Source organism: Vidua macroura, chromosome 23 (assembly GCF_024509145.1).
Source record: "Vidua macroura isolate BioBank_ID:100142 chromosome 23, ASM2450914v1, whole genome shotgun sequence".
In the NCBI taxonomy this organism is placed as follows: domain Eukaryota; kingdom Metazoa; phylum Chordata; class Aves; order Passeriformes; family Viduidae; genus Vidua; species Vidua macroura.
Genome location: NC_071593.1, coordinates 1,261,651 through 1,284,844, shown reverse-complemented (window position 1 = coordinate 1,284,844; position 23,194 = coordinate 1,261,651). Strand labels below are relative to the sequence as shown.

At 47.4% G+C, this 23,194-nt stretch overlaps 1 protein-coding gene and 1 non-coding gene across 2 annotated transcripts; one reads left to right on the top strand and one right to left on the bottom strand.

The window, feature by feature from the left end:
- Positions 1-4,745: 4,745 nt before the first annotated feature.
- On the bottom strand, positions 4,746-20,956 carry LACTBL1 (lactamase beta like 1). The gene is made up of 7 exons (XM_053997631.1): positions 20,913-20,956; positions 17,545-17,689; positions 15,626-15,735; positions 12,841-12,998; positions 11,242-11,489; positions 8,107-8,212; positions 4,746-6,268 (listed from the first exon to the last, which is right to left on the bottom strand). The coding sequence occupies exons 1-7, from the start codon at positions 20,931-20,933 to the stop codon at positions 5,290-5,292; spliced, it is 1,767 nt and encodes a 588-aa protein (XP_053853606.1). The 5' UTR covers positions 20,934-20,956; the 3' UTR covers positions 4,746-5,289.
- Positions 11,933-12,006, top strand: TRNAN-GUU (transfer RNA asparagine (anticodon GUU)). The gene has a single exon. It is a non-coding gene; the product is annotated as a tRNA-Asn (tRNA).
- Positions 20,957-23,194: the final 2,238 nt, after the last annotated feature.

Genomic DNA, 23,194 nt, shown 5'->3' with positions numbered 1-23,194 from the left:
GTTGGCACCAACCCACAATCCTGATAATTGGGTTTGCATCAGGAATGGCTGCCGGGCGAGGCTCAGCACCTGCCCAAAGCAGTTACAGCCAGACCACAAGTGGGAAGGAGGGGAAGAAGATACTTACCCCATGCTGTGGCACTGGGCAGCACCTGGGCTGAAGAGAACAGAGTGGGAACGATGGAGAAACGCAGGAATTGTGAGAGACAGACACTCCAAGGATGCCAGAATCAATTAGGTTGGAAAAGACCTTTGAGATCACTGAGTCCAACCTATGACGTGACATCACCTTGTCACCCAGACCACGACACTGAGAAGGACTCTGCAACATCCCTGTGAGAGGCTGCGTGGCACAGGTCACTTCAGACTTGCAAACTCCACTCAAATTCCTTCCAAGAAGTTTGGAGGAGCAGCAGGACTGTCCTGATGTGTAAGTGCTCTGTCTTGTGGTAATCTTTGTGTCTTGGCTTGGAATGAATGCCCAGAGCTCTCAAAATGCCATGAGACCAGGAACCTTTGTGTGTGCAATGGGCAGGTCTGGGAGACTCCCAAGTGCCCATGGTAAATAATTAGACCCTTAATTACAGGTTGCATACACCATCTCAGGGATAGCTTGTGACTATACATCAACTATGCTGTATTCCTGCAATTCCTGTTTGTATCTGCAAAAGGACCTTGAATCCTGCCCAGGGGGAAAAGATATTTTTTCTTTCTGTTTTTATGTCTTTGAGTGTTTCTGGGCATGAAACATCCATTTACTTTTATTGTTTTTTCATAATTTTTTGTCAACTTGGCTAGTGCTGGCGACAGTAATAGAACTGTATTTCAGCTCTGTATGTGCAATAATTCTACCTGCACCATTAAGAACATGTTTGCTCATTAGCCATGAGGGTCTGGGGAGGGTGTGCCAGATCACAGCATGTTAAGGAAAAAGAACTTTTCAGGATAATGTGAATAAGGTGACTAATGTGGATAATGTTAATTTGGGGGATGTGCTCCACTTCAGGCTCTAAGAAGAAAGGGGTGAAAGGTCCATGGGCTGGAGGGACAGGGAGCTTGGAGCAGTGAGGGCTGGGGATAAGTGGGACACAACTGCAAAAGAGAATGGGAGCAAAGTCCTCATCAATGAGGTGTAGCTGCAAGAGAGGATGGGAGCGCAGCCATCCCTTTGTGCATATCTGATATCAGAGTGATCCTCACCTGAGCTGATACTCCTGAAGGCAGAGTCCTTGCAAAGGGGAAGAAGTTGTTGTAACCAATGTCATCTTAGAAGGGGACCACAGCACCATCTTGTTTTGTTTTGAGCTGTTAATCTGTGAACCTCATGTCTTCAGGGCAGTGGTGATGAGCAAGTTGAGAACTTGTCCTTACCTGAGAGCAGGCTCTGGAAGTTTTCCATTCCAACTGAAGAGATGCTCATGACAGATGGGCCTGGGTCCATCCCAGCCAGCTGGGGGCTGGGGATTTGTAGAGTGTGATTCATCCATTTATTCCAATTATGCCCTTTGATATGAGAGGAATCCACGCCACTGACTGGGGTCACTAAAACTCACAAAGAAAGGAGTTTAAAGGGTTCGAAGTTCTGAGATGTAGGTGTTTATATTTTGCCAGATTATTCTCATTCTTAGTGGTCCAAAGTCTTTTAACTTGTAGAGTATCTACAGTCTAAGGGACACTATTACAATATTATGTGGTTTCATTACTGCTCCTTAGGGCAGAATTTAGTCTCTTAAACCAATAAAGTGAGTTTTGGTTTTGTCTGTTTTTGATGTTGGGAATGTTAATGAAGCATTTTCTATTTGTTTGGTTCCCTGATGAGTAATTCTGAAAGCATTTTTAAGCTCTGTGTTTCTATAGGCTGTTGCAGACACATTGAGTCACTTTTTAAAGCACAGATTCAGTGAAATGTGAGCAGATGGGCAGAGTTTGCATGTTTGTTGTACGGATTGTGGAGCCAGTCTCTGACACGGGTGAAATAACAGTGGGATATTTTTAAATTCAGCAGCAAGCATACACAAAAGCTTAAACATTATTCATAGTGGTAATTTAGATTCTATAAAAGTTCAAGTTAAAAAAAAGGCAAATTCACAAAGAGTCAGGTACCTTCCCCCCCCCCCCCCCCCCCCCCCAGTGGCAGAGCTGGTTCTGCTCTTCTCAGGATGCTGCTTTGGCACAAAGTTACAAAGAGAAGTTTGGACTGAGGACTGTGACTCTGGCTGCTCTCCATGACCAACTGGACTACCCCAGAACTCCACCTTTTCCTGTCTGCCATGCATGGCCTCTCCCAAATCCTCTGTACAGATCTTTCAAGGTCCCCTTTTCCTGCTCTGTATCAGGGCAGGGTTCTCCTGCCCACACTGAGCTCTTGTTCACCTTCCTAGCATGAGCCAGGCTTTGGTGAGATAAGCTCAGGAAATGAATTTGACTCAGGAGAGGCAAAGAACATGATTTGCTGTTAATGAGAATGAACTAGAGCTCCCAAAATGTTGGTGAACAGGTGTGAGGGTGACTCACCAGAAACAACTTCTGGGTGTCTGCGTTTCTGATGGAAAACTTGAACATCTCCAGCTTCCATCACCAGATGGAGGTTGTCCAGTGTGGTGTTTCCTCCTGGCCAGTGAGTGACATGGGATATAAATCCTGATTTTTATTGGAAGCTTTTGAGGGTAAACAATCACTTCTTTTGTTTCAGAGCAAGAAGGGCAGTCCCACACTGGCTTGTAGCCCTCACTCAAAAGAACCAGAATTAGACCACTCCAGGATCTTGCAATCAGACATCCCATCCCGTGGGCTTGGCTGTGTCAGGAGTGTCATGGCAGTGATACTGTCCTCAGGAAATCAGCACCAAATGTGCCTGCACTCATCCCTCTGGGCATGACCACACAGAACAGTGGCATTTCCACAGCTTTTATTGCTGTGGCTATAGCCCAGACTAAATATTGAACATACGGCATTGTACAAGGTATGGGATGTGATCTTTTACAAAGTCCAGAAGAAACCAACACAGCAGCAGCTCTGTAAGGCAAGGTTCGCATGGTTCTGGGTGCTGATCAGGGAAATGAAATTATCTGAGAAAAGGCAGGGAATTTCTGGGCCTTCAGTGATGGTCTCTTTATTCAAAACTGAAGCTGAAGAACAGCCTACAGAGTGAAAACACAGAGAGAACCAGAGAGAAGGGAACAGAGAGGGTTTTTTTCCTCATCCTCTCTGAGACATGTCCACATCCAAGAGTCTGTGTGGACCAGCAGCAGCAGGATATTGCTCTGCAAGAGGATACACCTCGTACCAGAACATGCACTTGGAAGGGTCTTTGATTGTGCAAGTCTCTATAAGCCCTTGTGCAATGCCCTTGTCACACTTCCCTCTGGATTTCAATGCTGTGCAGCCTCTGCCATGCCCTGCAGTTTGGATATTCACTTTAAGGTCAGAACTATCCTGTCCTGTCCCTCTGCTTGCTTTTATTTCAGCCACACCCAGGGCTGAAACCACAATATCCCCTAGTGTTGAAGAGGCATTGAGGAGTCAGGACTGTGCAGCTGTGATGGTCCTGTCTACCCTCCTGTCTGACACTGTCCTCATCACAGTGAGGTGGTGTTGGCCATTGACAGCACAGACTCTTTGATTTACTGAGGTTGGAACACACCTTCAAGGTCATCGAGTCCAACTGTTCCTCCAGCACCAGCAGGGCCACCACTAAACATGACCCCAGGTGCCACATTCACACATCTTTGAACACCTCCAGAGATGGTGGCTCTACCACTGCCCCATTCCAATGCCTGAACACTCTTTCTGAGAAAATGATTTCCCAATATCCAACCTAAACTTGGTGCAACTTGAGGGTGTTTCCTCTTGTCCTGTGCCTGTTCCCTGGGAGCAGAGCCTGATCCCCACCTGGCTGCCCCCTCCTGTCAGGGAATTGTGCAGAGCCATAAGGGCCCCCTGAGCCTCCTTTTCTCCAGGCTGAGCCCCTTTCCCAGCTCCCTCAGCTACTCCTGGTGCCCCAGACCCTTTCCCAGCTCTGTTCCCTTCTCCGGACATGCTCCAGCCCCTCAATGTCTTTCTTGTCAGGAGGAGCTCAGAACTGACCCAGGATTCGAGGTGGGACCTCACTGGTGCCCAGCACAGGGGACAATCACTGTCCTGGTCCAGTGGTCACACCATGGCTGGGACAGGCCACGTGCTACTGGTTTTCTTGGCCACCTGGCCACACCTTAGCTCATGTTCAGCCACTGTCACCAGCACCTCCAGGGCCTTTTCCTCCTGGGCAGGAGTTCAGGCACTCTGCCCCACACCTGGAGCACTGCCTGAGGTTGGTGTGACCCATATCCCCTGTCCTGTCTGCCTTGGCATGGCATGGGCACAGAAGGGATAACGAAACGCACCAGTGGCTCTGTAGGTGCAGGGACACTGTCACCAAGGTGGTGCTCCCCAGGCTGATGCACTTTCCCTCAGATCCTCATTCCCAGTGGGTATGTTTGCTTCCAGACATCCTGCACAAAACATACAGAAAGGTTCCTGTGCATTCCTGAATTTCCATACCATGCTCACACGCTTTCCTGGATACTGAGACCGTCACAGAGCTGAGTCCAGCTGGAACATCCCACCTTATGTTCTTGTGCCCCTGCACCCAGCAGTGACCTTCAGCTTCTACACTGCTCCAACATCCTTTGAAGGACCAGCCAAGGAGCCAAGACAGAACCACATTGCTCTGCACTTTTCAAAGTTTATGATTCAGGAAAGAAATAGACTCTCACTTCCAGGGGATCCCAAGCAGGGCCTGTTGTCAGACTGGTGCCATTTTTTAGCACATAATGTTTTTGGCAATCTCAGGAAAGGGATCTTGTTTGTGATAGACAGGCTCTTGAAAAGCCCTGGAAAAATCCTTGGACTGACGAAGATACATTTTCTGAGAGACCCAGGGAACTCTCAGCACTTTGATGATAGCAGTTGATCACCACAGTGGTCATCAAACAGACAATATAAGAGTGGAGCACTTCAATGCTCGGCTTTTTTTTTTTTTGTGGCATCCAAACACATCTGTCCAGCACATTCCCACTTCTTTTTCCTGCAGGTGTGCCCAGGTGCCAGCTGGCCTGTTGTGCACTGCTGGGGGCCAATGACAAGTCATTAAAGTAGTCTTAAAAGTGGGAAGGATTTGTTTAGCAAAAGAGTCATTTGCCTCTATCCTTCCCTTTTGAATGGCATCCACAATGCCACACAGGCAGGAGAGTCTGGTAAGACACAGATCTGGAGGCAGCTCCCAGGAGTGGAGGGAAGAGTGTGGAATGTTTAGCTGTAGAACACAGGCTTGCGCAGGACACGCACCACGTTGTAGGTGTTCAGCCCCGGGGCGTCAAAGCCGGGGGACAAACCCTTGCGGTCAAAGGGGTAGAAGTTAAAGAGCTGCCCATTCTGCGTCTCCAGTGAGATGGAGGCAGAGCCCAGGTGCAGAACACATGGGAACTCCTTGTCAAAAACGACTTGGAAAACGCGATCTTCCAGGTGGTGGAGCTTGATTGTCCGATACTTTTCAGGGATCAGCTCTTCCACATGAGGCCCAAACTGCTGCATGAGCAGCACCCCACCAATTCCAACTTTGATCTCATAGAAAGTTAGGTTGGAATAGGTGTAGTAGCCAACATAAGGGATTGGGTTTGGAGGAGGAACCAAGCTTTTGTCAGCCTCTCTGAATGCTGTCTCCATGGCAGGGATGAGATACTCGTACGTCTGAGTCACAATGTCCCCACCCTGAGGTCTGGGCCCTGCCATCAGCACAATGAAGCTCAGGCGGAGCTTGGGGATGAGAGAGAAGGTTGCTGAGTAACCATCAAGGTCCCCATCCTTCCTGATGACATCATATCCCAACTGCTCGTTAATCTCCCAGGGCGTGCCTGTCTTGTTAGCAAAGTATTCCACGGAGCACTTGAACAGGGGTGTCAGCATTGTCTTCACTGTGTCGGGCTCGAGCAGCCGGCGGTGGTAAGTGCCCAGGAAGACCATGGCCAGTTTGGCCAGGTCGGCAGCCGTGGAGTACATCTGGCCAGAGGGCCGGTACCAGCCCAGGTCGTAGAGCGGGGCTGGCTGCTGGCTGCCATAGAAGCCCACAGCCATCTGGGAGCGGATGGGTGCCGTGATGTCAAAGCCTGTGTCCTCCATGCCCAGGCGGTCCAGGATGTTCTCCGAGATCCAGCGCTGGTACTGCCCATCGGCTGCGTGGTCAGCCAGCACGTGGGCCATCAGGGAGAAGGCCAGGTTGCTGTAGTGGCACCTGGAAGGAAGAGGAATATATTGGGATCAGCTGCTCATTGGTGATATGCAAAATCAGTGGCTGGGTCTCTCTTCTTTAAGGAAGAATTCACATTTTATGGAATGGCAGACGAAGGGGAGACAGAGAAAAGCTGCATGTTGTTGCCATGATTTGTTAAATCAAGAAAGAGAAATGTTTTACAGAAACATCAACAGAGCTATTTAACCCTGATATACAGAGAGAGCTGAAGATGGAAGAGAAATAACTCCTCTATATTTGCATAACCTGACTTGCTGTTTATAATTATTCACCAACCATTCTTTTTAAGAGCAGCATGGAGAGTTCCAGGTGCTCACCTTAAAGGTCTCAAAATCCTGGGTAAACTTCTTCGGAGATTTGCCACTCCGAATCACTTAGATACCTAAGCTACCTTAAGATGGTAAAAGCACTTAAAGAGCACTTAAAAGCCCACAAAGCAGCATCCAGCAATGTGGAATCATTAAAGAAACTTGAGTACTCCAGTCTTTAATAACCATCAAGTGATTTATGTCTTTGGAATTGAATAAAGTTTAATGGCATGAAAACACGAAGGGGCATTTTTTAAAAATACATTTTCAAAATTCATTACATTTTCAACCCTGTTGGTTTTTTTTAATTGTGTGAAGCCACACATCTCATTGAGACCTATTTAGATCATAAATTTGGTACCACTTCAGCCTTTTCCAGCCCATTTAGTTGAATAAAAGCATGATGAGCATATATATTCTTACCCTAAGAATAAGCACATTCTGTATGTAAAACCTTGTATCTGAAATGGAGCTGAATTTCAACATAGAAAAATATGTTAAAACATCTATAGCAGTGCATGGGAACTTCCTTTGGGAAGAATGATCTGTTAGCTGGGAAGCATAACCAGGAATGGGGAGAGAGAGTGAAAACTATCGACATATAATTAATAAGGCATTGAGAGACTGTGGGGGGATGTCCTTATTTATCTTCATGGGGATCATAAAATAAAGATTCCAATGGAGATAAGTTACAATACAGATGTAAAAATACCAAAGAAGACGATGGTATTAAAATCCTAAAATCCTTTAAGGAATATCTGTTGTAGCCTCCTACATGATGTGGGACAGAACTAACACAAGTGAGTGGTAGATCCTCAGCCATCCTGGGTAAAATATTTCAGACTGCAATTAATTACCAAACAATTTTGCAGTCTTAGGAAGTTTCTTCCCAGTTAGTTTGAATTCTTTCCCTCATCTGTTGTCCACTGGATCCTGTTGAAGGTTGTGGGGAAGTGTCCAGGTTGGACAGGGCTTGGAGCAGCCTGGGATAGTGGAAGGTATCCCTGCCCATGGCAGAGGGGTGGAAAAAGAGGATCTTTAAGGTCCCTTCCAACCCAAATCAGTCTGGGATTCTATGAATCCATGATATTTTTGAGTGTTTGCAACTCAGGTAACAGACTTTTAACGGGTTACTGGAATTGAAACAAGCATTCATAGACCTTTTAGATAATTTAGATATACACAACTCACCACAGGCATTATTTTAACTGAAACCCGTGATGATTTAAACTGTTTAAATTAAAGTCCCTTTCCACTTTTGAAAACCTGCATCATTTAAGGCTCATAAAGTGAACTATAGCAGTTTAATTTGGCTCATCTGGGCTTAAAATACTAAACCCAACCCTGACACCTCCAACAGTCTTTTTTCCCAGCCTCTGCCAGGCGTGTGGGGAGATGGCTGAAGCTCTCTTTGGGAATGGCTGCCTTTATCCACTGGCCATGGAGGCTGGGGACGGGGCTGAGGGTGGAGAACACATCCAGACCAAAAGCTCCTAAAGGAATGTATCTGACCTGGTTCCTGGGTCGGCCACCAGGATGTCGTCTTTGAGCAGCGCGAGGGCGTCCTGTGTGTTGCCCTTCCAGAGCAGGCTGGTGGATCGCAGCCTCCTGGGCAGACCTGTGCCACGGGAAAGAGAGAAATCATGGAAATGATGGCTCTGGTGAAGACAGAACAAAGGCAAGATTCAATGGCAAAATGGAAGCACCAGTGCTGGACATGAGAGCTCCAGAGACACAGCAAGGGCCTGCTCCTGCTGAGCTGCAGCACATGGCATCAAGTCACAGACTCCTGACTCTGGCTTACATAGGTCCAACCCCAGCATTAACTCTGGGCTGCTGCATCTCAGTGAAAACACCTCGAGGAATGATGGAAATTATCCTGGATCCCCAAGAGTGGTTTGGAAGAGAGGGGCAGATGGGGTGTTGGGAAATCCCTGTATTTCCACGTGACTGCATTCCCTGGGCTACAAATGTGTGTAACAGGTCCTTTTAACAGGATTTCATTCTTCACACTTCACCACAGAGGGCCTAAACTTCCCTGGACAACTCCAGGCTTGGCCTAAAGTATTTTTATTCAGGGTTTCTGAATATTGAAAAAACCAACTTCATTCCACTTTTAATTATTCAGGGTTTCTAAATGCAGAAAATATCATGTTCCTTTCACTTTTCATTCCTCACTGAAAATGGATTCCGTAAAATTTTTTTTCAGTACTTTTTTAATCACCCCGGCTCCTCTGCACAGGATCTGTGGCTTGCCCAGGCCAGAACTTGGATCACTTTTGGAATGGAATCCTTGCTGCCATTTGCAACTTGCTTTGATGTGGATGTTTGGGAGGAAATTGGGAAATGTATGTTTTTGACAGAAAAATGACTCACAATCATGTGCTCAGTGACCATGTCTTAATCATGGATTCACTAAGGTTGGAAAGCCCTCCAGGATCATGGAATCCAACAATAAACCCAGCACTGTCCTGTCCACCACTAACCCATGTCCCCAAGTGCCACTCCTCACATGTTTTGAATGCCTCCTAGAATGGTGGCTCCACTGATTGCTCCCCAAGCAATCTTTGCCAATGCTTTACAACCCTTCCTCTGAAAATTTCTTTCCTAATATGTGATCTAAGCATCCCTTGGTGCAACCTAACGCCCTTTCCTCTTGTCCTGCATCCTGGCAAGGCTGAATGAGGCCCCATTCTTTTGTGGCAGCAACACTTTTTTTCTCAGCTGGCCTGAATTTGGCATTTGAGCTGGAGTGAGAGCACCATTCTGCCCCTGCTCTGGGGTTATTTGTGCAGCTGCACGACCAGATGAGAGATGCACTGGCATCTTCCAGTGGACAATGGGCTCCTTCATTACATACTTGCCCCAGTGGCAGCAAAGAAAATGTTGGAGCAGTGGGAGAGTTCACCAGCTCTGTGACAGCAGTGCAGTGTCTCCTTGAGGTTCATTGGAAATGATAAACCAGAGCATAATATAATCCAGAGTCATTGATTTCTACCTCATGGGCTGCTAATTGAAGTGACAAGCACGTTGTTAATAATTTACAATCGTATCCCATCCTGTCATTCGTGTGGACTGGAAAATCACAGTCTTAACAAGCTGGAGCTTCCCTCCAGCAATGGGCCCATCAAGTGCTGAGGAGAAAAACCTTTGGAGTTACTTCTGTAATATGCAACAGAGAGGCCAGATAATGAGGATCTATTACAGATCAGTTTCCACTGGAAGAATTTAGATGAAACCCACTTTACAATGTGTCATGCAGTGGCTTTGATCCCAGTGCTAAGCAGAACTTATTCCTTTTTGGGGTTTGACACACAGCAAACGTAAAGTGGAACCGGAACGTTCCTTTGATTTGCAGTTGGGATTTTGAAACTGTACATCTCCTTCTGCTGAATTTTCAGGGTCCAAGGGTTGGTGTGCCCTCTGGGGGTGCTCTGGGAAATTTGGGCCACATTCTAAAATCCAAAAATAAATAGGACCATAAAAGGAGCTGAGCAGGGGCACAAATCTGACACAGTGATGGAAGCAATGGAAGGCTGCACAGTATAAGCAATTATCCCATGACCAGGTACTCTTTTGACTTATGCTCCTTACAACATTTCTGGGGTGCACGTCACACCTCCCTGGGTGACAGGAGCAGTCAGAGCAGCTTCAGGTGCTCATGAGAATCAGAGAGGACCAGGCAGAACTGGTGCCCCTGCAGACAACATCAGGCTGGATGGAGTCACACCTTGTCTGCAGGGAGAGGGGCTGGGCAGGGATGTGGCCACTGGCCATTTTGGGTTGTTTATCTGCTTCTTTCCAGGTTTCAGTATCATTCCATTTTGGGGAGCCCTCATTTTCATATTGGCTTGCTTCAGATGATGCTGTACCCCATCCTGAGATCTTTTAAGTTGCAGACATGCTATTTTGATTTTAGGTCCTAATTTTAGGGCCTTTATTCCAATCTGGAAAAATGCAAGTGTTACAGAGATTGACCAAAATACCACATGTGATATCAGCACAGTCTCTTTGGCCATTACATTTCATAATCCCTCAGTCAAGTATTAGCAGTTTTGTTTCAGAGAAAGGGTAAAGTTCTTAGTCTTGCGATCTCCTTCTCCCTTAATGTATGAGTTTCCCAATTCTGAAGGTAGCAGCAGATTAACACTTCTCTGACAGCAAATGCCAAGCTATTAATAGTTCAGGAATCCTGGATCAGGAACCACACTGACAGCTAAATTTAGCTCAGCAATCAAGGTCTTTCTATTCAAAGGAAAGAGATTTGACCCTCAGCTCTACATCTCAGAAAAATGAGAGCAGTCGGGCCTGGAGTACAAAATACTGCTGTGCAATTGGAACCTGATTTCAGGTCATGGTAGCGAGGAGAAAGGAATCTGTGTTCACCTTGCAGGGGAAAAAACCTCCTCATCTCAGCCCTTTTCCTGGCAGATGTCCTGGACAAGAGTTCCTTTTGAGCACTCCATGAAGTTGCTGACACCCTGCTTCCAAGAGCCCTGCCTGATCCCTGGAAAGTGCACCATGTAGGGTCCAGACTGGGAAACAGCCTCCCAGCAGGTTTTTTTTTATTCCTGGAATATGGTCTGCTCTCTCTGAGGTGTCCTTCCAGGGCAGAGAGGCCCAGGGACACGCAGGGAGCTGCCTCACCTGAGAGCTGACTGGCCATTCTGCGCAGGGTGACCAGGGATGGCTTCAGGGGCATCGAGCCTTTTTCCAAAAACACCAGGCCGTCCGCTGTGTATCTCTGCTCTGAGTCCTTGAACCTCCCCAGAGGGTTCTTAATAACAAAGTTCTGGGCATAGCGCTCCAATGGGTCATCAAGGGATGTGACTTTTCCTTCCTCCCACATCTTGTACAACATAATGGTGGGGAAGATCTTGGAGACACTGGCAATTCTGTCAGGGAAGAAACATTTGGAGAAATTTAGCATTAAGAAGCCCATGAATCAAGAGGAAAGAAGAGATCTCCATGATTTTACATGTTATACCTTTGCTCATTCCAGAGGGAATGGCTAAAATACAGATAGGAAGTTTAACTTAATATCCTTAAATCTGAATCTTTATAGACTGCAACATAACCTCTGAATGTCCCCAGCAGTGCAGTGGGCTGTTGACCTCTTTCTATTCACTTAGCATTCATAAAGTGACATAAATTGCAAATTACTGGTTAGTAAATACCATAAAAACTCTCAAGTAGTTTATTGGAATTTTAAGGTTAAAATCACAGAATCATTTAGGTTGGAAAAGACCTTTCAGATCATTCAGTTGGACCATTTACCCAGCACTACCAAACTATCCCTAAATACCAGATTCCCACAGTTTTTGAGTCTATCCAGGCTGTCCTTGTGGCGCAATCGGTCAGCGCGTTCGGCTGTTAACCGAAAGGTTGGTGGTTCGAGCCCACCCAGGAACGTGGACCTGACTCCTGGCCTGTGGTGGGGGGCTTGAAACTGGACCTTGGATGTCCCTTCCAGCCCAAATCATTCAATGGTTCTGGAGGAAAAACAGCAGGAGGTCATTTTACCTTTATACAGATGGGGAAAAAACAGATCATCGCAGCTGCCAAAACTGTCCAAAATTGTTCATTCCAAGGACAAAACTTTATAGTCAGAGTGCAGCTCATCTTTCTCAGATAACACAGTTACAATTTACTGAAAATTGATCTTTAGAGGAAGGAAGCATTTCCTTCATCTTGGTTTTTGGTTTTTAGCACACATTAAGAGCTTGATTCTATCTTAACCTAAAAAATAACAGCAAGTATGAGTTTGACTTCACTGGAACAATAAATAAGCTTATGGGTCTACTTTATGTGTTCTGCAGATATTCATCCCAAACATCAGTTTTTCTTTAACTGATATTTATTATTATTTTTTTGAATCCCATGGCACTGTCTCCTCTCTGCTTTCCAAATCTGTGCCAGCTCTTGGTCTTCAGGTTTGTGCCCTGGACGTGAAGCCATTCCCATGTAAGGAACAGTATGTTTTCAGGTTCTTTAGGGTCATTGCTATTCCAATTTAAAATATTGTCAGAATTAAATGAAAAAATACATAAATAAATCCAAAGTAACTCAGTAAGCCACCAGCATATAACAATCTGGAATTCACTTTGTCTCACTGAGTTCTAGCATAATACAGCAGAGTTTCCAGCATGGACCTGCAGTTTGTGATGGCGTCTCTATTCCAGGTACCAGCTCTCCACAGGTGTGTTTGCCCTTTCCTGGCTCTCACACCTGTGCCAGGTGTCTCACCTGTAGATGGTGTACTCATTGGGCACCCCCGAGGCAGGGTCGGAGGCGTTCTTCTTCCCGAAGTTGCCCGTCCAGAGCACGGTGTCGTTGTAGATGGCGATGGCCGACATGGCCGGGAGGCCGGAGCTGTGCATCTTCTGCCGCAGCATCTGATCCACCTGGGCAGAAAGGGAAACCATGAACTTCCAAAAGAAGAGTCTTACAATGCATCCAGTCTGTACCAAGCAATAGAAGGCTTAGATCATCTGCCCTCATTACTCCCATGCACTTGAGAATGATCCTATGAACGGTGCTTTGGAAAAAAAAAATATTTTAACTGTTTTTCTGTTTCTTCTGAAATTGCTTCAGTTGAATTATCCTGTGTCCTTTTTCCGTCTACACTGTGTAGACAAATATGGTGCTTATGCTTGTAATATTTCTGATTAAAACCAAATATCATGTAATTACATGTAGTAATTGCAATTTCTTTTTTAATTAGTATTCTGCACATCTGCTCTTTGCACTGGTATTTTAGGGTCAAAGATGTATGAGAAAAAGATATCCCATGACACTTCCCATGCCATGAAACACCCTGGAGCTTGGGGTCCTGTTTAAACCACAACCTGAGAAACAGCTCTGAGCAACTGAAGAGCTGTGATTGCTCCTGGCTCCCTGTTGTGCCAGGGCTGTGCAAAACTCTTCATCGAGCTGTACAGAACTCCTCAGATCTGCACCACCCACCTCCTGCAAGCAGAATGCATTAATCTTGCCCTTCTGGGACTTTTTCAAAGCTGTGTAATCATCTTGCACATGTAATTTTCATTTTCAGGCACAGGGTTTTTTTTTTGCACACCATGGTTAAGACCCAGCATTTGGGGCAAGAAAAGCCAAAATGAGTCATGTCCTTGGGATGTCTTCAGTGAATGGCCGGGGGAAGTGCACTGAGTGCAACAAGTGGAAACATCCAGCTGGCGCCCAGCCCTTCTGTCAGGGTCCTTTGCTCTCCCTCCCCATGGACCAGTGGCCTATCAGGTACATCTGTAGATGTGTAATCTGCTGCCCCAGCACATCCTGAGAAGGGTCTGGTCTTGTGGATGTCACTGTTGAGTCAGGAATGGGAAGGATAGGCGACACATACTCCATACGTGATCAGGAGCTAATAATCCAATTTATTAGGAAACCCATTCTTTTTATACACGGTTCCGATACAGATGGACCTGATTGGTCATTGAATCAAAACACCGTCACCATTGGCTAATTAAGAAACCACCCTTCGGTAACCATATTATGAGAAACAACTGTTCAAAACACCAGCTGCAAAGACTCTTTATAATTCTTTGTCTTAGCCTTCTTAAACTCCCCAGAACAATTCCTGGGAAAGCTTATCTGGCATTCTCTCTCTGACCAGGCTGTCACATGGAGATCATGAAAAGGGACTTTGGACAAGGGATGGAGTGCCAGGACAAGGGGGAATGGCTTCCCACAGCCAGAGGGCAGGGTTAGATGGGATATTGGGAAGGAATCCTTCCCTGCGAGGCTGGCACAGGCTGCCCAGAGCAGCTGTGGCTGTTCCTGGATCCCTGGCAGTGTCCACGGTCATGATGGACAGGGCTTAGAGTACCCTGGGACAGTGGAAGGTGTCTCTGCCCATGGCAGGGAGGGGCACTGGATGAGCTTTAAAGTCTCTTCCAAGCCATGTCACTCTAAGATTCATGTCAATAATCATGGTCCTCCTTTTCTCAGAGTCTGACCTTTAGACCTGCCTGGACCTGCAGACAGGCAGAGACTTCATAAAAGTGGATGTGAAGTGATGGGAATTGAAATGCAGTGTGGAAAAAGCCATGTGTGTGCAGGGAAACTGCCCAAACCTGAACCTGAGCTCTCAGCAGCAGGACCTCAGGGCTTTGGTGGATGTTCCTGTAGAAACATTTGCTCAGTGCCTTAAGGCAGACAAAAAGGCAAATAAAATAGAAGGGATTTTTAGAGAAGTAATATAAAATATAACAGAAAATATAATTTTTTCACTCTATGAATTTTTTTTTCACCCTGATTCACTTGCACGTTGTGTATTGTTTACACTGCTGATTGCCCTCTACTTGGGAGAAGGAGACAAGTGAGAGAGCACGTGATAGGGGCTAAAAATAGGGAATGTCCTGTCAGAACATGACTAGCCTTATGGCCCAGACAGTCAGAGCAATGCTGCAGTTTCCTCAGAGCACATGGAGCCTGCCAGAAGATCAGGCAGTGCTAAAATGTCAGATTCATCTCATACTGAGGATATAATGACAGTGTATCACAGCCTCTTCCAGACAGATACAGATCTTTTTCCCTTCCCCTTCCCCCTTCCTTTCCTCTCCACTCCCTTCCCTGGAGTTATGTACAAGCATCTTTTAAATTTTTAAACAGGGGTGTGGGGAAAGCCAACGAAAAGAAAATTTGGCACTGGCTGATGAATTGGAACCAGAGAACACCTGAGCCAGGTACTCTCCAGGACATGAGAGCTGTCTAATAGTGGACCAGATGCAAAGAGCCATTATTTTCTGCTGGTGGAAGCTCACCATACCTTCTGATGGACAAGTGATGGTGTTTGTCCATCCCAGCTCACCCTCTGGGCAAGAGAACTGCTCACTGACCTGTTTACTGAAGGACTTTACACATCCATTTCTAGCTTTGCGTGTTCTCCCCCTCCTTAATTCCCCACCTCCTTCCTCAGGGTGTTCAGTGGCAAAATCCATCATCTCCCCTGTACCCCTGGAGAACAGCAGCCAAGAGCTGTGTGTCCCTCTGGTCCCTCCTCCCCACAGACCTTCTCCAGTGCTTCCTTCAGGATGGGGAGAGGGTGGTCCAGTGGCACCGGCTCAGGATAGCGGGGACACATTTGCACAGACTCTGACCTCACCTCCATCAAGGATGGATCTGGAAAACAGTTTAGGGTGACACAGGTGACCTCAGCAGACACATGGGCAAGCCTGAACCTCACCCAGCAGCCACCACGAGCTTTCTTGCTTGCACTGGCTTAAGGGAAATTTCTGCATAGGGAAGGGACAATGCTGAATGATTTCTGTCTGATGTGAAACAGGGCTGACGGGGGCACTGTGCTCTGTAATTGCTTATTCCAACATGGGATGGACACAGGATGTACTTCAACAAACTCTGCAGCCTGGGAGAGTAAAGAACTGGGGCTGCAGAAGACTCTGGGGTGCCTGGCAGTGGGTTTAGCCCCCTGGAAGGGCGTGCCCATGTCTAAAGGAAAGTCTGAGCTGGGGTTCAGGACAACAATGACAAAGAGTCATCTCTGTATCATAACCTCAGAAATGGGGCCAGGAATGACCTGTGAGGGCCACCTGAAATCCAGCACTAACAACACACCCACTCCATTAGCTGTCTCCTGAATCAGCTGCATCATCCATGTCCCACAGCTTAAATTTTTGTGGCCAGCAAAGATCTTTAAACTTTGAGAGAGATGGGAACTCCCTTACTTGGAGGCACTGTTTTCCCAGCTGATCCCAAGGTGTTCATAAACACAGCTACCCTGCTCTGTCAGCTGGGGACAAAACGCCATCTTCTTGCTTGCCAGGTCAACATGAAGCATCAGAAGTTGGGATGAGGAGAGAAATGGCACTAGGAAATCTTGGAGATGGACAGGCATGGATACACACAGCCTACAGGCAGCCTAGCACGCAGATAAAAATGTGGGGTTTGAAACCTTTTCAGACCCTGGTCTCTGACATACTTCCAGCACATTCATCGTAGATTTTATGCCACCTTTCAGCTACTTAAAACTCTGATCCATTGACACTGTGTATATTTAATCCTTGTGCATGCAGTGCCTTGAGTGGATTGGCTGAGTTTCCTTTAATCAACAGAGGAGGCCACAGAGATGCTGCACGGGCTGGAGCCCCTCTGGAGCCAGGCTGGGAGAACTGGGGGTGGTCTCCTGGAGAAGAGAAGGATCCAGGGAGACTTTAGAGTCCTTCCCAGGGCCTAAAGGGACTCCAGGAGAGCTGGAGAGAGACTTGGGACAAGAGATAGAGTGACAGGGACAAAGGGGAATGGCTTCCCACTGACAGAGGGCAGGAATAGGTGGGATATTGGGAAGGAATTCTTGGCTGTGAGGGGGGATGCTGAGGCCCTGGCACAGGGTGCCCAGAGCAGCTGTGGCTGCCCCTTCCTTGGCAGTGTCCAAGGCCAGGTTGGATGGGGCTTGGAGTAACCTGGGATAGTGGAAGGTGTCCCTGCCCATGGCAGGGGTGGAACAGAATGGGCTTTGAGGTCCGTACAGCACAAACCATTCTATGATTCTGTGATTCCATGAATTCTAGTGTGAACCAGGAGGCTTAATCCAGGGCAAAGATTTGGGGAATAGGAAAGAGAGCAAACCCTGAAGCTGAAGCAGATGGTAAGGTATTAAAAAACCTGTTTCTAAACTGGAGTAACTAACTGGAACAATAATAGGGGAAAAAAAGATAAGGAATCTAAAATAAAATGCCTCCTTAGCAGTTATCCAATGCTAGGCCAGGAGTGATGGAGCTTCTTTGGACACCAGCAGAGTGATGTGGTGCCTCCGTCAAGTCAGCCTTCACCTCCTCTGTGGCCTTGCTTTATTGCTCTCTGGGGAAAACTGTGCTGGGGAACATGCTCTTTGTGGAGAAATGGGAAGGAAGCTTTTATTAGTCTTCCAAATCTCTGTGCCACACCATGACCAAGGCCAAAGTCCCTACTCACTGGGCTCCACTTTGGGGAGGCTGTACTGCCACAGGAAGCAGCCGGTCATAGCCACGGACAGCAGGAAGAGGAAGACGACCAAGACATGGATCCACTTCACCTCCATGGCAGTGAGCTTGAGGAAGCTCCGGCTGCAGGGTGCCTGCTGGGAATGGAAAAGGAATATGCTAGGAGAGAGAGAAAACACCTGGGTGTGTCAGCTGGGAGAGAGGCCCCTGTGCTGCAGAACAAAGCTGCTGCAGGGACAGCACTCACCTGGTCTGGTGGAAGTGTCCCTGCCCATGGCAGGGCGTGGAATGGGACGAGCTTTAAGGTCTCTTCAACCCAAACTATTCTGGGATATTTTCAGTACCATTGCTGCACCAGGGCAGGATAGACCAGCCCATGTTGGGGTAACTGGAACCAGAAATTACTTCCTGGCTTTCAGTGAGCTCTGTGAGCCATTAACTCTCCTCCCCTTGTTGGTTCTTCTGGAACACCAACCACTCCTTCTGCCTTCTCCCCTTGCTGCAGGTGAAGCTCATCATCCCAGCCTGGCAGCAGTCTCAGTTACAGCTCTCACTTCCTCTCTTCTCAATCACCATGACTTATTCCTGGATATCTTTCCAGCCCCTTTTTCCAGAGTCCAGCATCTGTTCATGGCAGCCACCAGTCAGACCATCTGAGCAGATCCAGCTTTTCTAGATGAATGATGGAATTTTTCACTCTGTGCTGCCCTTACCCTTCTCTGTTGTGCCTGTAAATCCCATTCTATCACGTACCATCTGTAAGCTTGGCATTTACAGATGCCATGTTTTGGAAAACTGCCTGATATTTGAGTGTGTGCAGCTCTCACAACACTGGAGACCATCCAGGTTGGTGAGACAACCAGATCAATGTTGAAGAAAAACAAGGAACAGATGACAAATGAGGAGGTGCCTGAGCCTGAGCTGTGCTCCTTCACTGCCTGCAGGAGGTCAGGAGGGTGCTTTTGAAAGTTTGGCAATTAATGTTATAAAACATATGGCCTGCCATTTGCATCCAATATGCTCCACATTTCTATGCTGTTTCAGGTTGTCTGGACTCACTTGTAGGATAGACAGATTGAAATATTCCCTTTAGATTTCCACATAGCCTTTTTTCCCCCTCTGTTTTTGAGATACAGGATAGTTCATGCAAAAAGTTTCTGCAAATCAACTGAGCCTTGTCACTCACAGCCAGGGAATCTGCAGCGCCTCTCCCAGAATTGCACATGGTTCTGTGGATCCAGCTGGGTTTTCCAGCCTTCACTGGAACCCTGAGCTGCGGTTCCACCTTCTGCATAATAACAGAAATAATAATTTTTCCTGAAAACCTTCAGCCTGGTCAGGCATTCCTATAGGGAATTTCTGAAAGCAGCTTATGTCAGGTTTTTCCATAACATAATTAAAATTCAAGGATGGCTTAAGACTGTGCAGATGCCTGCAGACCCACTCACACCTGAGCCTGCCCAAGCGCTCCAGGTCCCTGTTCCAGACTTGTTTCTAAATATGGGAATTCCATCCTGAAGTCAATCCCACTTTTGTTTGGATAAACCAACTTCCTTCAGGGCCTTAGCACGCAGGTGATTCCGTCACCTAAGGAAAAGCCTGTGCTGAGATCTCTTTAATCCCCTCACACTGGCAGGGCTCAGTGTGTGTTCAGGGATGTCACCCAGAGCTGTTTTCCTGCAGCAAGGAGTGGGACAGGGCCCTCTGACCTGGAGTGCTCATGGGTGCCTTTCTTGGATTTAGTCCCATCTTAATAACATTGACCCCTCCACCAATTTTCAGTTCCTCTGACAATTTTTCTGCCTCTTTTCTTGCTTCACTGAGAAGCCCTGCTTCCTGAGTGCCAAAGAACAAGGTGAGACTATTTTCTGGTGTATTCCTCATCTCATGAACTCCAGACTCCCTGGGCCACTAACTGAGGACACAAAGATACCGACTTTGAGCTCATCTTTTAGTCCAAACTCATCCTTCTGTCCAAACTCCCCTTTACTTCATGTGGATCATGAGTGCTCTGAAAAGCTTTTTTTCCTTCTCTGCCCTGTGATCCGGTGGGAATGCAAAGAAACCCTGGCAATACCATGGACTAGAGATATGGATCTCTCCCTTATTGATGGGGACACCAGATACCTGCAGTGTGAGAAAAATTCATCCACCCAAAGAGATGCTCTACCCTCCAAATTACTTTTCAGGGAAAATACCGCTTTTTCCCTGCACCTGGGAGACTGTCAGGCAAGGAGATGGATAGATCCCTCTAAACCCTCATCACAATTCCCACTCCAGGACCTGTCTGGTCTCACCTTCCTCTGGTTTCCCCCTGACTCTGTGTCTCTGTGACTGTCATAGCTCACAGCAGACACAGCAAGGCAGGGGGAGGGGGACACTGAGCATTTAAACACATGCAAATGAATGCAAACACTTGCAGGAATGAGTGCACACAGCTTCCCATGGGGACAGACTAGCAGTAGGATACATTTTTTCCCCCTGAGTTTTGCAAAATTAGGATGGGGAGAAAAACTGGGGATTCCCAATGGACTACCCAGGTCACTGTCCTGCCCCACCACGGTTGCACAGCTCAGCAGGGATTAGGGAGAGCCAGAAAGACCCCCAGCCCCTCACGTACCACCTCCAGGAGCTGCCTCAGTCCCAAAGGCTGTTGTTCCTCGTCCAGGCGTGTGGGCACTTCAACAGCCCCATCCTGGCCAGCCCCAGCCGCGGGCAGGGGAGAGCAGGAGCCCTGGGCATCTCCCAAAGGCAGCTCTGTGTCACGGGCAGGCGCTGCTCTGGCACCGGCTGGAGCAGCCACCTTTCTCTCCCCACGAGTCCTGCTCCAGCTTTATCTTCCCAGGAGTCCTGCTCTGGGTTTCCCCATCCATTTGGCCCATCCAGGCCCTCCAGAGAGTGCTGCTGATCTCCCCTGGGAAAGGAGCTTAAGTGACAAGGACAGCATGGCATTTGCACAGGAAAGTGCCTGAGAGATTGGATGTTAATTCTTCCTAATGCTTCTGTGCCATGTGTGTGAATCACAGCTGAAACCAGGAGGGCTTCACCGGCTATTTATAGCAGCTTCATCTCCTCCTGACATCGGAACAGGAGGCGATTAAGCAGGAGAGGGCCAGTCCCTGAGTGCCTCCAGCCAACCTGGGGAGCTGCTCAAGGGGAGGGGACACGGAGAGCTAAGCCGGGAGCTCAGGCACTCTCTGGGCTTAATCCTGAACAGCCTCCTGGAGTTCTCCCACAGTGACAGACAAGGGAGGCATTCCCAGCTCCAGGCTCACAGGACAGAGATGGAGCTGGGATTTCTTCCACCTTATCTGCCAGGCACTCTGAAGGATAGTGGGAGATGCATGAGGGCATCCTTACCCGCAGCTGTAACCCCTCCATGGCTGCTCAGGAGGCTCTTCTCATCCCCTGTGCTGCTGGTCCCCACAAATAAAGGGCTTATAACCCCTGTGATGAAGAAAACAGAGTTGGTGCAGGAAAAAAGCAGTCAGAGCAAAGAGGTAACAAAGCCCAGCTCAAGTAAGAAGAGCTGCAGGGACAAGACTGGCTTTGGGGTCATGAGGGATATGGGGGGACATGGGGATTGGAATGAGGTGGTCCTAAAGGTCCCTTCTAACCCAAATAATTCCATGAGATAAACCACAGTAACCACAAAAATCCTCAGCAGCATCTTCCTTCTCTCTGCCTCTGGTCTGGCAGCATTTCGTGTTTATTCCCAAGCTCTGGGACTTCCCATTTCCCTTGACCATCCTCACCTCACCTCCAAACACAATAAATTGAATCTTTGAGACCTTCAGGGCTGACACATTTTCACTGTGGCTTCTCCACAGGGTCCTTCCAGCCCCCTGCAAGGCTCGTTTGCCTTGTTCCCTCTACACAGCCAAGAACACCCCCTTATGCTTGGGAATCACACCCACAGCCAAGGGACTGCATGACAGGATTGGAAGTGCCAGGATAAGAGCACCACCACCACCTTTCCCACAAAATCTGCCATAAAATCTCCCTCATCCATCTACCTGGCAGCTGCAATTCAATCCCCAGCCCCACAAAAAGAGCTCTTACCAGCCTTGCTGCTACCTCCGGCTTCCAGCTGAGGAATTTGGGGCTGTCCTGCAGCTGCAGATGTTAAGAGCATCTGAAGCACTAATCCAGCTGCCAGCCTCTCTGAGTACAGATTAATGGGCCAGGCCTCACCCCTGCACAAGCAGCACAGCATCTGTCCAGCGATGCAGCCAGAGGGAGGATTGCTGGTGATTTCCTGGCTCCAGTGGTACTGCAGAGTGGAAAATGGGCAGCTGTGGTGTGGGCATCCATAACATGCTATGAGCTGGAAATGTTGATATTAGACTGCTATTAATATAATATAATATAATATAATATAATATAATATAATATATGAATAATATATATAAATATTATATATAAAATATATATTATGTTATGTTATGTTATGTTATGTTACATATACTATTATTTCTAAAGTACATAATTAATGCTCTCCAAAGAGGAGGCTGTGTTTATGTACCCAGTCATGTTCCAGATCCAGGGGATTATGCACCTCAGGGGACCTGCCATCCTATTCCTTCTTCAGATCTTCACAGGTAGGGGCATTCTCCCCAGTACCATCCCTTCCTCCCAGTATCTCCAATAGCAGCCCAGAATCTGACAGTGCCCAAAATATCCAGTGGATCCTGTGTAGCCACCTGCCTGTGCCCCAGATCTGTGCCCAGATTTTGGTTAATGGGGCTGCTGATGACCTCTTGGCTAATTGTTTTGTCGTTTCCCATTCCTGGGAACTCTGCTTTTCTTCTGTCCCTGCTACCAACGTTCTTTATGGTGGCCTCATAGCCAGTTATCCCACACACACCAACAATCCTTTGGTCCTGGGAACCCAGTCAATGCCTCAGAAATGTGAGTCTGTGCTGTCAAAGGTCCCTTGTGGTGGCCACTACTCTGCTGGGGCTCCATCTCTGGTCATAAATGGCCAGTCTCCTCCATATGAAATATCTGTGTGCTTTTCTGATAGACCTGCTGTGCAAAGATTCTTTTCCCAGTTTTGTAGTACCTCTTTTAAAGACATTCCTTTCTCAGTGCTGGGTCTGTTTTCCTGTCATTTTCAGGAACTAAGAGGGATTTAAATCCTATTCTGTCTGTGCCTTGTGCTGGTCAGGCTGTGCCTGGGGAAAGGGGTTCAACCCCCTCAGCCCCCAGTACAGAGAAACTCACTCCAGTATTTTCACCAAATCTACTGATGGAATTTTAACACTAGTCCTTTGGTGCCTTGGTCTTGGTTCTGACCAGGACAGCGTTAATTTTTGCAGTAGCTTGGAAGGGGCATGACCAGGACCTGGAGGTTGTTCTGTACCACCTTGTGGAATTGCTGGGAGCAGGGAAAGGGACTCTTCTGGGAGAACAGTGAAAGGGGTCCCTTTCAGTTGAGGAAGTGGTTGGGTATTGTCTATTATTGACTGTTTTTTCTCCAAGTGAATAGTTTCTTACACCCTCTGTCTTTAGTATTGTTGCTGTTACTGTTCATTTTCTTATCTCAACGCTGTTTCCAGTAAATTGTTCTTATCTCAACCCACCATCTTTATCTTTCATGCCTCCAATTGTCCTCTTCAGCCCCCTCAGGTGGAGGGTGA